At 51.1% G+C, this 14,038-nt stretch overlaps 1 protein-coding gene across 5 annotated transcripts in view; it reads left to right on the top strand.

The window, feature by feature from the left end:
• Positions 1-14,038, top strand: part of PLXNA4 (plexin A4) — a 588,877-nt gene that overhangs the window by 515,247 nt on the left and 59,592 nt on the right. For all 5 annotated transcript variants that reach the window (XM_042924932.1, XM_042924950.1, XM_042924959.1 and 2 more), the window contains 4 exons: positions 2,767-2,863; positions 3,280-3,470; positions 7,336-7,487; positions 11,702-11,819. In XM_042924932.1, the coding sequence (XP_042780866.1) occupies positions 2,767-2,863; positions 3,280-3,470; positions 7,336-7,487; positions 11,702-11,819 (558 nt within the window). The remainder of the gene's footprint in view (positions 1-2,766; positions 2,864-3,279; positions 3,471-7,335; positions 7,488-11,701; positions 11,820-14,038) is intronic.

Here is a 14,038-nt window from a genome sequence, read left to right as displayed (position 1 = left end):
GGGAACACAAGCATATTTTTGGACGGCATCCCCAAATGTATACGCGTAGACTAAACACACAGTCATATTTGAGTGCTCATTCCTTGTGACAGGCACTGTGCTCAGCGCATTGGATGGTTATCTTGAACCCTCAAAAGAGTCCTGTTGGGTCTGCAGTGTTCATAATTCCCACGTCACAGATGGGGAAACCGAGACTTACATCATTTGCTCACATTCACACAGGCGGTCACTGCGGAACCCCTCTGTTGCGGTATGTGCCCGTATGTGTGTGCACGCGTGTGTGAACACGCAGGTAACATAGATTTGTGCTGTGAGCTCTTCTCAGGTCAGCTGCATGTGAATACGTCTGTGCACACAGACACACATGCATATGTATGCAGAATCTCTGGGGGATTTCCGGGCCTTTCTGAGAGAGGCCTGAAGGTTCTATTGATCTTTGGTTGATGGGGCCCCTGGTCACCACCTGCTGCTTCCACATTGAATCCTGGCCAGACCCAGGCCTGAGAAGCAGGAGCCAGGCTTGGATCCTGACTTAGGCACCACCAGCATCCCTCCTGGAGATAGAGGCAGGACAGCCTCAAGCCAGCCCTTAGCACCTTCCCTTAGCAGTCTTCCTGCACTGGGGCCTTGGAGGAGGGAGATGGAAACAGGGATGGGAAGGAGAGGAAGTGGAGCTTGGCTAGGGGAGGGAGTGGGAGGCAGATCTGGAAAAGTCTGTCCCTCTCCCCTTCCCGCCCTCCTCTCCCCCGCCCTGTCTCTTGCTCCTGCAGGCCGCTGTCCCCTGCTTCTAGCAGACCACAGGGAGTGTGAGTGGTGAGTCTCTAACTCCCCAGAGTACTGGAGTCACAGAGTTGCCTGTTTGAAATGCATTCCCGTCTTCCAACCCGGCAGGTGTAGGGAGAGGCCCTGGGATCCGTGGTTAGGCCCCCTGAGTGGTTCTGAAGACTGTGGCCCACAGACCACCCTGAGAACCACCAGTCTAGAGAGGAAGAGGTTTTGTGAGAAAGCTCAGGATGCCTTAGAAGGACTCCGTCTGACCCAGAAGCAAAGAACATCATCTCTGGGGAGTTGATCAACTGCACTACATAGCAAAGGGCTTATGAGTCACCAGCTGAGCTGAGCGATCATGAAAGTCCCTGTGGTTGTTTCTTCAGGGCTGGGGAGCTTTGCTTTATTCTATGGCTTGAGCCCAGACCCTGGTGTCGCGGGTCACAGGGGAGATTCTATGAGAGAGTGGATGGTACAGAGCAAACCACCACCCCTGTGGGGCAAACACTGAATGTGGCTCCCTGGTCTGGGCACGTGTCTCCAGGGAGTTAGTGAAAAATTTGGGAGTGCTAGGGTAGAGCCTGAAGAAGGCTAGACAACCATCCCACTGATGTTGTGTATGAGGATAGTGTCATGATGTATTCACACTGGAGCACATTCTCAGCAATAACTCAGGAGTTTAGGGCGATTTCCCAGGTTAGGATTGTAACATCTCCTCTAGAAGTCTCTATGGATAGGCTCCAGAGGCAGAGGCACCGTCTCGAGCCCTGAGACCCTCCACAGGCTGTGCGTTCCCAAGGTTCTGTAGCCTCTTAGTGAGAAGCTAGCAGCTCGCTTGCTCTGGGGAGGGGGCACCAGCTACCTCCATAATATCCATCAACACCCCCACGCCCCAGCCCCTCCAAACTTCAACTGAGTTGAAAGAGCCTTTGGCTCTGCAAACATCACTTCAGGCCAGGTCTCTTGGACTGAACCCCTCTAGCAAATTGCCAGCTCTCAGCCCCTCCTCTGCAGAAAACCTGTCTCTGTTCCATTCCTCCATTCACCCCCTGTGGAGAGCAGAGTCTGGTGGAATGATGAGAAAATCACCAGGTACGGATTGGAAATGCTGCCCTGGGCAGGCTCCGATTCCCTGCCACCTGCCTCCTTCTCTGGGGATTGAGAAGTGTCTGCTCTCAGAAGGCAGATGTGGGGGGGGCTGGCACTCCCTGTTCCCTCCCTGCCCTGCCCCAGCACTCAGTCCCAAGGATGAGACCCAGCCAGGTGGGGCACTGATTCCGAAGAGAGCTGGGCAGGGACCCTGTCCAGGCCTAGAGGTAGCTCCCGCATGGGCAGCCACAAAGCTGGGGCCTGGCCTCTCTGAGCCAGTGCATGCCTTTGGAGTCTTGACCCAAATTCCCAGGTTTGGTCCCTAGGGTGTCCACAGGATTTCCCACCTCACCTCTAAGCCACATCCAGCTCTCCTGACTCCTAACCTCCATCAGCTCAGCCCCTGAAGAGTACGGCCCCTTCATTTCTAGTGCCTTCACCCACTACCCCTGCCTGGAAATTGATCAGCCCTCTCTAGGTCTTTGATAAAGCACCCACCCCCTCTGACCTTGTCCTAGGAATTAACATTCCCAAGTTGAATCAAGGGCCTGGTGGGGCCTAACGACAAGGTTCCCCTGGACAGCGAGGGAGGAAGATGGGAAGCGACAGCTGGTGTGAGCCAGCATCCGTGGAAGGGGGTTGGGTAGCTCCGCTCTAATCTGCTCTGTGAATCCATATTCCAAATGGGCCCCATCCAGGCCTGGCCCCTCCCCTGCCTTAGTATCCTGCCCCCCTCCGCCCTACCCTGTTCCCCGAACCATGCTTCCCCACACATGCCCTCAAACACAGGCACAGTCACAGCAGGTCCTTAGCCCCAAGCACCTCGCGGGCTCCAGGCCAAAGAGCTAGCTCTCCCTAGAAATTTCTGTAACCCAACTTTTTTCTCTCCTACTCCCAACCTGCCTACAGTATTCCTATGAAGGGATGGAGATCAACAATCTGCCTGTGGAGTTGACAGTTGTGTGGAACGGGCACTTCAACATCGACAACCCAGCTCAGAACAAAGGTGTGGAAGGTGGAACCCGGTGGCAGGGAGGTAGGGCAGAGGGAGGGGGAGGCCCTGCATTCGAGGGCACACATTATTCCATCCCTGCCCCAGTGGTGACCCTCTCCCTCTGGCTCGGAGCCTGCCCTCTATGCCTGTGCACTGCTCCGTGACCTCTCGGGTGCAGGGCCACCGTGGGCAGTGGTCCTGGGTGTGGCGGAGTGAGCAGGACTGGCCACAAGAGCCCTGATGATTCTGGAGGGAGACCCACTTCTGATTAAGTTTCGCTGCCTGGGGCCCAAGTTCTCTTTTGCTCTTCTCTGTGTCAGAATGGCTAAAGGGACACGGCTGCTTGGGTCTCATCATCCGAGGCTGGGACTGCACTCCTTGTCCACAGTCCCATCCCCTCCCGCTTCCCCTCTGCCCTTCACCCGCAGTTCACCTCTATAAGTGCGGAGCCATGCGGGAGAGCTGCGGGCTGTGCCTGAAGGCGGACCCGGACTTCCAGTGCGGCTGGTGCCAGAGCCAGGGCCAGTGCACCCTGAGGCAGCACTGCCCCGTTCACGAGAGCCCGTGGTTGGAGCTGTCGGGTGCAAACAGCAGGTGCACCAACCCCCGCATCACAGAGGTAAGCCATGGGCCTCTGGGCCGCTCCGGGTGGCCGAGCCGTGCCCTGCCATGGCCTGGGGCCTCACCAGCCATGCCCCGCCGTCGTGTCAGCCACCCCAGTGATTACCAGGGCAGGCTGGGGGCATCCTTGTTTTCCTGCCCGGCTTCTGCAGAAGCTGTGGGTTTGGTCCAGGGGTGTCTCCCTTATCAAGGAAGGTTGAAAACAGAGAAGGGCTCCACTGTCCTGTTGGAGTCTCCATGTTAACAGTATCAAAAATGACTCTAAGTCCTGGCCACTCTCCCTTTGTCTCTCAGAATCTGGGTGATGAGGCTGTTAAGCTCCATCGGGGACAACCTCACCGATCATTCAGCCATGAGCAGAGGGTGCATGGGGTTCCAGGGCACAGAGCCCAGCCCTCGGGAGGTGGAGAAGGTGGAAACGGTGAGACCTTGGGACTCACTCAAAGCAAGACCTAAGCCGGTAGATGGCAGAAATGGATTTGGAGCACACTTCAGGGGACATGGGTCATGGAGCAAAGACCAGTGAGAGGCAGGGAAGAGCTAAACGTGCCGAGAACAGGGCTTGAATCCCAGCTCTGCCAGCCAGTTGCTGGGTATCCCGGGGCTAATTTATCACTACCTTCGTGCCTCAGCTTCCTCACGTGTGCAAGGGGTCTAAGGTTCCATCTCACAGAGGAGTCACAAGGATTGTCTGAGATCCGAACTATGCAAAATGCTGGCTCTGTGCCCAGCCCACAGGGATCTCACCATCCTCCTCTTCGTCCATCATCAACGTTGTTAAAGCTGTTGCCATCCATGTCTACACCGAGGGGTTCACTGCCCCTGGGGTTTATTTAGCCACTGGTGTCTTCATCTCCCCACTCTCCACTCCTGGCAGAGAGACCCCTCAGGCCTCACCTCCCACCGTGTTCCCCTGGTACAATAAAGAAGGGGCGTGTATGTCTCAACAGCACGACCCTCTGGGCCTCTAGCACAGCATTTGTACATTATAGGTACTCAACGCCCCCTTGCTCTAGTGGCTGCTGATTTTAATAACAAAGCAGGGAGGGGCAGAGAAAAACACAGGAAAGGGAGTTCTGTCTCGCCTGCATACATAGTAAGGATAGACAGGTATGTGGCTCTGTGCAGAGTTTCACAAACACACACGTATCCAATAACCTGACCGTGGCAGTTACCATAATAGGCCAGATGTTGGTGTGGTCCTTCACAGTTTGCGAAGCAGTTTCCTGTCCCTTGCTTTGTCCGTGCTCACAGCAACCCCCCCACATGGTTCCTGGGGCTATCACCACACAGTACCGCAGACGGAGGGGCTTCAGAGACAGAAATTTGCTATCTCTCAGTTCCAGAGGCTGGAAGTTGAGACCCAGATTTGGGCAGGACCGGTCCTTCGGAGGGCTGTGCGGGAGGACCTGCCCCAGCCTCTCTCCTGGCTTTTCTCCCTGAATTTTTCTCATTGTCTTTCTGTGTGTCTCTGTCCAAATTCCCTCTTCATATGGGGACACCCACCAGTCATGCTGGATGAGAACCCACCCTAATGACCTCATTTCAACTTGATTACCTCTAGAAAGACCTTTTCTCCGAATAAGGCCACGTTTGGAGGTACTGAGCATTTGGACTTCCACAGGTGGATTTGGGAGAGGACACATTTCAAGTTATAATGCTTGCCAAAGCCAGGGTTATCAGCCCCCTTTCCCAGATACAAAGAGTAATGCCCAGAGATGCTAATGCCCTCACACCAAAGCATAAATCAAAGGGTCCCTGAATCCCTGGTCTCTGGATTCCTAGATTAGCGCTCTCTCTCACCACAAAGGCAAGACACCCATAGAGATACTCCCTTACCCCTCCACTCACAAGCTGTGCACGCCTACAAGGGATGGAGAAAGGCAGGGAGGGAGCTTGACCTTTGCGGGTGCACAACCTCCTCCAGCATAGTGGCCCCACGGTGGTGGCCCTCTGTATGTGCCCAACCCCCCCCCCCCCACTTCAGTCCCTTTGTCCTCCGCGTTCCTGGTTTTCCAGACACGGGGAGTCTCCCTCAGACTCTACTTCAGTCTCCTACATGGGTAGGAATCTCAACAGCAGCTCTCGAGTTGGGGCAAAAGACATGCATTTAACCTGGGGAAGGAGGGCACCTGAGCCCTACGTGCCCCAGTCCCCCTCCTTTACAACTTCCCCCACCCGCAGAGCCTTTAATGCAGAACCACCCCCGGGGGCCGCCACGCGTGACTGCTAACCGTGTGTCTGCAGCAAACAGTACGACTTGCTTCCTTCTTGGCCTGAGACCAAGAAAATCACAGGGAGGAGATGGCAAATTAAACAAATCTCCCTGTGACGGAGGCTATTTACTGGCTCCATACTGGCGTCAGCCCTCCGGGGAGCCCGGGGAACCAAGGACTGGGCCAGAGATAAAGCTCCTTTTTCAGGACAACACGCCAGGGCTGGGATATCATGAAGCCACTCCTGCCAGGTGCCAGTGGGGCTTTGGGGACTGGCTGGACAGGCATTTGAGAACATACCCTCCGCCTTCCAGCCCTCCCTATATCTGCCTGCCTCCCTCTCACAGAAAGGGCCCCTGCCTCCGAGGGATCTGTCTTTCCACTACAGTGGGAACATGCATTTGAAAACCCTCACACTCATGTGCACGCTCACTCGTGCACATGTGCACGCATGGGTAAGAAGCAGGAAATATCTTAACTCGTAGGTGAACAGACTTCCCCGGCAAAGCCGCCCCTCCAGCCTGGTTTCTCTCACCCTCCTCCAGGGTGGAGCCCCCAGTTGTGGCCCTTGGCGGTGGAGAGAGTAGGAAACATTAAGAGGTGGGCCGTCTGGGCTCCTTCAGTTGCGATCCCATTGGTGTTGGCCAATATCCAGTTGCTGGTGTTCAGAGACACCAGGAATGGGAAATGTGCCCTTCTCTGGTCTTTCAAATGCCAGGAGAGGCTGGCACAGAATGTCTTCTGCCACTAGGGTCACTGCTGCGGGATGTCATAATTAGATCGCATGAACTGTATGGGGCACCTACCTCAAAGCAGGCCCTTGGTTGTTGGTTCCCAGCGTCTCAGTCATGGGTTTTTAACACCAATGGTGACATCTTGGAAGGAAAAGCCAGTCATTTTGGCCAGTATATGAGGGTAAAGTCTAAATTAATCCCATCTCTGGTAGAAACCAAGCCAGACAATGAAGGCAAAGGGCTTGTGACAAATGCTCTTCTAAATCCAGGAAGATGCTTGGGTAGTTGTGGTTTTCAGCCCAATGGCAACTTGAGAGATAAATATAGTGCCATCACTGAGGAGTCCATGGGAAGTAAGACACCATCCCTGAGCTCAGAGACACAGGATCCGAAGGATGAGGAATCAGACACCAGTGATTGTTACCATGACAGGAGCATTACATGTCAGTGGAGAGAGAGGGGACAACTGGTTATGGGGAAGTGACATTTGAGAAGGATCTTGAAAACTTGGTGGTTTGCCATAGCGCGGAGGGCGGTGGGCATCAAGAGGGTTGTTCATTTTCCTTCCGAATGAAACAACACAAGCAAATGCCGGGAGGCTTTATTCCGTGATTTTCTATGAATCACCCGAGAACGGTGTATATCATGTTCCATCCCCTCATCTCTTCCACAAACTAGGAAGGTGAATGAGGGGATTTGAACACTGCTCCTAATACCACACCCAAACACGGACTTCTCTACCCGAAGTTCCTGCCATTAAGCGTCCCAGACCTGGGTGCCCTTGTGGACAGGGGCCCAACTCAGGGAATGGGGCAGAGAGGGGGAAGAGCCAGAAACCTCTCCTTGCCCCACCAGCAAGTGAATAATGGCTCTCTCTCGGTGCCTGTCAAATTACCGCGCTTCCTCCCTCCAGATAATCCCAGTCACGGGTCCTCGGGAAGGGGGCACCAAGGTCACCATCCGAGGGGAGAACCTGGGTCTGGAATTCCGGGACATCGCCTCCCATGTGAAGGTGGCCGGTGTGGAGTGCAGCCCTTTAGTGGATGGCTACATCCCTGCAGAACAGTAAGTGGAAGCCACACGAGACGGCTCTCTCTTGTTGTTGACCCCCCCTTCCCTGGCCAACAATTGACAGCCAATGGCAAAAGGTGTTAGAGACCCTTGGGGTGGGGGGAGTAGAATGCCCCTAATATTCTAGTGTACTCCCCACCCCTGAACTAGCTAGCTACCATATTGGCAAGTGTAGAAAGGGGAGGGGGACATGGGGCTGGGAGGGAAGAGAAAAGTGATCACTACCTCCTTGGGGTGTGACTGTGGGTAGTGGTGAGACAAAGCAAAATGAAACTCTGCAAGAGAAGTGTGAGTTCAGTTCCCGACCCCCTGCAGTCCCCAACCCCACTCATGTCCTCCAATTATGAAAGAAGCTAAACCTCTGGTCCTTTCTGTGGAGACTGAAAATGAAACCCCACACCCACTCTCTGGCCTGTGGGAATTTTGGATTGTTTTTTTCTCCGTGCAGTTTGCTGGTGCCTGGAGTGGGTCATTCCATGATTGACCTTTACCTCCCAATCCACCTGTTAGAGGACGTTTGTGAGTCATGTATCATTGCCTTGGAAATAAGTAAGCACAATTCTCCAGCCCAGCAGACTCTCCCATGAAATGTTTACCAGCACGATAGAATCTATCTTCTATACCATCTTGCTGCCCCTCCCAGAGTGACACCTTACCACCTGTCCTGTGTGCGTGAGTTACTGACTCTTTGCAGGTCTCCCATGGGTATGTCAGTGCGGTTTACCTGTCAGCTTGCTGGTCTTGCGCAGGTTTCGTGATTCTGGAACCATCAGTACCACCATCCTCACTTCCTCCTGATTTCCCTCCAGATCTTCCTAAAGTGCTCTTAGTAGATGCTATGATAGAAGGATCTATTCTTGATAGAACTCACCTCATGGTCTGTCACTGCTTATTTGCCCAAAGATCTTTCTGTGGCTCCTTCAACTTTCTGAGTCCTTCCTAGAACAAAACCAAAAGCAAGCTGCTACTGATATATTGTGATTTGGGGAACTTCAAAATGCCCTACTCTGGACCTGCAAAGCCAGATAGAAAATATATTACTATAAAGTCACATGATTGAAATATTGTGGTACTAGTTAGATCAGTGGAATAAGATAGAATACCCAGGAAAAGAATCCTGATACATAAAAAGTCAGCGATGTGATAAAGGTGACATTTCAAATCAGCAAGGGAAGCAAAGATCATTCAATAAGTGGTCCTCATTAACTCCCTGAAAAAAATATACACCAGACTCTTATTTCACATTATATGCCAAAATAAATTCCAGATGGATTAATGAATTAAGTGACAAAAATAAATCTGTGGAATGACTAGAAGAAAATGCAGGTGAGAATTTATTTGATTTCAAATAAGGGAAGTATAACTGTGCTAAGCATAACAGCAAAAGAAAAAAATTATAAAGAAAAAGATCAGGGGATTGGAGTATATAAAACTTAAAATTTGTTCATCAAAAATCAAAGAAAAATATGAATGATAAACTGGGACTATTGTTATAACCAATTAGAGTTAATACATGCTTTTTCTTAACATACAAAGAGGTTCCATTAAAAAAAAAAAGTAAATATCAGAAAATGAGCAAAGAGCATGACTGTGCAATTCACAAAGTAGACAAAGAACCAAAAGCCATGTAAAAAAGTTAAAATCATTAGTAATCAATGAAATGAAAATTAAAATAATGGGGAACAATTTTTAAAAATCAATGTCCAGTGCAGATGAGAAGCAGGAGAAACAACATATTCATACATTCATATTGAGAATGTAAATTGGGACAAATTTTGTGGAAAGAAATTTAGAAGTGTGGATTGAAAGTCTTCAGTCTGGTCATAATATTTCTAGAACTTTACTTAAATAACCAGAATGCACAAATATTTATTTGCAAGAATACTTATTTGGGCCTTATTTTTTTTTTAATTTTTTTTAACGTTTTTTTATTTACTTTTGAGACAGAGAGAGACAGAGCATGAAGGGGGGAGGGGCAGAGAGAGAAGGAGACACAGAATCGGAAGCAGGTTCCAGGCTCTGAGCCATCAGCCCAGAGCCCGACGCGGGGCTCGAACTCACGGACCGCGAGATCGTGACCTGAGCCGAAGTCGGACGCCTAACCTACTGCGCCACCCAGGCGCCCCGGCCTTATTTTTAACAGTGGAAATTTAGAAGCAATTTGTGTATTTTAAAATAGGGAATTAATCAATCCCATCAATTATTGTACATCCACAGGCAGGTAACTATATAGCCATGAGATCTGATATTACAGAAGAATCGTGACCAGGTGTATACTAAAGGTGTATTAGTGAGAACATCATTTACCAAGCAGACTAGAGTTTCTAATTAATTCTATAAAAGATAAAGAAGTCTGAAACCATGTACATCAAAATGCTGACAACAGATACTTCTGGATGGTTGAAATGGGGTGGGAGGAGGTATATGTACGGCAAGTGTTTTCATATACTTTCTATTTTTTCTTTACACTGGACGTGTGCCAGATATGCTATCTGGACAGAAAGGCATATCTTTTTACTGGACTCTCACCCAGAAGTTCTTTCTAAGACAGACACAGAACCTGGAAGCCACAAAGTAAAAGAAGGAGCAGTTTTACCACAGATACTTTTAAATGTTAGTGGAGCAAAAGACATTACAAAGTTGAAAGACAGATGACAGGCTAAGAGAGAATAATTGCAATACTTACTACAGACAAAAGTTAATACTGCTCATTCAGAAGCTCCCACAAAAAGACAATCCATTAGCAATATAAGGAGACAGCTTCAGACAAATCAAAGGAAAGGCTATCTAAGATTTTTTACAGCCACACACACATGCTTGAAACTATCTACGTGACTGGTAATCAGGGAAATAACAATGAAAACAAAAAGGAGATCTTTTTTCCCTATTACATTGGAAAAACTGTCAAAGGATTGATAATATCTAGCTTTGGAAAAAGAGTGAAAGAATCTCCCTCTGTTGCTTTTGACGGAAGTGCAAATTGGTAACAACCCTTTTGGACCATTATTTTCTTCTACCTATCAAACATTAAATGCCTAAACAACAACCCCGCAAGCTCCCTCCTCAGAGATTTATTCTAATAAATATGCAATGCTTCGGGACGTATGTGTAAAAAGTTGGTTCATTTTGCAGGGTTATGTGGAGTAGGAGAAAAATCAGGATAAGTTAAATGTACATCAGGAGGAGGATAGTTAAATAAATAATGGTGCAGCCATAGTATGAACTGCAATGAAGCTGTCAGGAAGAATACAGGAGGGCTGTGCCTGACACGAGGCAAATCCACGCTGTGTCTCTGAGTAGAACGTGTGTGTGTATATTTGCAAATATATATATTCGGGCAAGTTGCCTAACTTTTTCTGTGTCTCAGTTTCTTCATTTGTAAAATAGAGATCTTAATTATATATTGATCTTGTGTGTGTGTGTGTGTGTATACACACGCACACACACACACTACATGTGTTTGCATAGGTCTAGAGAAAGGTCTATGAGGATATATACATATACACCAAGCTTTTGTGAGAGATTAGGAGTGAAAAAGGGACACTTAATTTTACTGTCGCACTTCTGTTTTTGAGGGGTATGAACAAATTTTGTAATTAAAACAATGAGCATTTTTAAAAGGGACAAATGTGTGACTCTCCTCCATCCTTCCCCCTCTCCCCAAGCACGAGTCTCTCCATCCAGCCAAGTGGCCAGCTGGCACCAGGGTGGGGGCAGAAAATACTCCACTGAGGCAGTCCATGCAGTGGGAATGAAGTGCCCCTGAGTGAGGGTCTGAAAACCTTAATTAAGTCTGCTCCAGGGTCCCTGTCTGACATGCTGTGGGCCCTTGGGAAGGTCACTACCTCTCTGGGCCACGCCAGCGGTGTTCCCTGTGCTATTTGGCTGAAACATTTCCCACCCTCTGATTCACAATTCAGTGGACAATTCCTGAACGAGGGAGTGGGTGTCTAGGGTCAGGACACAGGGACCCTCCCCTAGGCTCCTCACTTTCCAAGGGTCTCCAAGGAGACCCCTGTAGGTTGTATTTCCTCATTTCCTGAGAACCAAAGGGGAGCCTTGCAGGGAAGAATCGGGTGTCTTTCCCCTCCTCCTCCCCTGCCCACCCCTGAGACCCTACTGCAGAGAAAAGGCCTGGGTAGGTATGGGGCCCAGGGGTCACATCTGGGAGTCCTGTGACCACAGGGTCTGTCCTCTCCTCTCTGCAGGATCGTGTGTGAGATGGGGGAGGCCAAGCCGAGCCAGCACGCAGGCTTCGTGGAGATCTGTGTGGCCGTGTGTCGGCCCGAGTTCATGGCCCGGTCCTCACAACTCTATTACTTCATGGTGAGTCCCAGCCGTCGGCGACCTGACCGGCGCGGGCTACAGACCTCGTGACCATGGTTGTTGCCCGGCTAGACCTCTGTGGGCAGACTCCAGGCCGCTTGTGGGAGTCTGTCCTTCAGTGTGAGAGCACAGCCCTCTAAATCTGAAAGGCTGGGTCCCAATCCAAACCTGCGGTGGCTGGCCCGGCCCCAGGGAAGCTGCTGTGGTTCCCAGGCCCAGGGCCCCCAGCTGGCCCAGTGGCAGCGTGACCAGGCTGGGGTTGGAGCCCTGGCTCTGCTGCCTACTCACTGGGCAAACTTGGGTGAGTTCCTTAACCTTCCTGTGCCTCAGTGTCTTCATTTCTAAAATGGGGGTGATAATACTTACATCTACCCCATGGTATTGTTGTGACAATTACACAAAATGGCTGTGTCACCTCTCTCATTTCTTGTACAGGTTCTGTGGCAGCCGGTGTTTCTACTATGGCCTGCCCTCTCCTTGTACACGGGCACCCTGTCATTTCTATCCCAGAACCCACATTCATTCTGCCTTCCCCCTCACCAGCACCCCTTCCCATGACCTCCTTAACCCCACCCCAACCCCCACCTCACCAGCACCCCTTCTCATGACCTCCTTAATCCCACCCCAACCCCTACCTCACCAGCACCCCTTCCCATGACCTCCTTAACCCAACCCCCACCTCACCAGCACCCCATCTCATGACCTTCTTTACCCAACCCCCACCTCACCAGCACCCTGTCCCATGACCTCCTTAACCCAACCCCCACCTCACCAGCACCCCATCTCATGACCTTCTTTACCCAACCCCCACTTCACCAACACCCCGTCCCATGACCTCCTTAACCCCACCTCAATCCCCACCTCACCTGCACCCCTACCCCACCTTCCCCTCCCAGGGCTTGTCTCCAGACCTCACCCTGACCTCCACATCCCCTCCAGCCAGGACCCTCCCTGGCCCTGCAGAGGCGGCCCCTGGTGAGGGGCTCTGCGGGGTTGGGGCTCTCGGGACCTCTCAGCCTTGTCATGTCCGGCAGGTGTGCGGGAGGCATGGGCGTCTCTGTTGCCTCTCACGCTGCCTCATTTTCAAAGTTTTGCCATCCAGTTGATTTCTCAGATTAATGATGGCTGTGATGGGGTAGTTTCCTCATGATTCTAAGCTGCTTTTGGAAGCTGGAAGCCTGAAGTGATGGATGGGCATCAAATGCTCCAGAACAGTCCAGGGGAGCCCACTTTCCACCCTCTGCCCCTTCCTCCCTCCTCTTTCATCTGCCTCCCTCCTCCTCCTCCTTCTTTCTCCATTCAGCTGACAACTCTTTAGCACCACCTGGCAGGATCCTTCTCATGAAATTGTTTGATAAATATTTGCTTAATTGGTTGAATTTCATAATTTAATTCGGTGGCCCCGGCTTGTGGGGGTTACAGTGATGACCCAGACCGGGCACAGCCCATCCCTCGGGGGCCTGAGGTCTAGAAGGAGAGGTATGGCATACGTGCAGACGGGAATGGAGACGGGTGCATCAGACGCCCCTCCAGCCGGCGCCCGCGCTCTCTGCTCCCCCTCTACTCCTGAAAACCTCCCCTCCTTCTAGACACAGTTGGCTCTCACTGCACACGCAGGAGCTCACGTAGAAGAACACGCATGTGTAATGGGTTTAATGGATAGGTAGGTTTACCTGGCTCTTTAGGATCTGTACCCCCACCTTCTTCTGAAAGGATTTGAGGAAGTTGCCAAGGGAAACCCAACACACGTGAAGGCAATCAGCGATAAATGTGTGTGTGTGTGTGTGTGTGTGTGTGTGTGTGTATGGAGAGAGGGCATGTATACCGTACGTTATCTGTATGTATATACCCAGAAGTTGTTAATCCAGCAGAGTTGAGATACTGAGAGGGAGACGCAGACAGACTGAGACAGAGGCGGAGCCAGCGCTCCCCAAGTGTTTAGAGGTGTGGCATGGATGCCAAACTTGGGCACAAAATCCAGCTCGGAAATTACCTGGCCAAACAAGCGCTGGCCAGCCAGTCACCTGCCCTGCAGTTTGTTTTATGTATTGTTTAGTTTTTAGAGGGAGCGAGAGAGAGGGTGCAAGTGAGCGAGGGGCAGAGAGAGAGGAAAGAGAGAGACAGAGAGGGGGAGAGAATCCCAGGAGGGGCCTGGGTGGGGAGGGAAGGGGGAGGAGAGAGAGAGAAGCGGGGCTCACTGGAAGAAGGACTCGAATTCA

This window comes from Panthera leo, chromosome A2, assembly GCF_018350215.1.
Source record: "Panthera leo isolate Ple1 chromosome A2, P.leo_Ple1_pat1.1, whole genome shotgun sequence".
Classification (NCBI taxonomy): Eukaryota; Metazoa; Chordata; class Mammalia; order Carnivora; family Felidae; genus Panthera; species Panthera leo.
The sequence above is the reverse complement of the archived record's forward strand: the minus strand, read 5'-3'. Positions and strand labels throughout refer to the sequence as shown.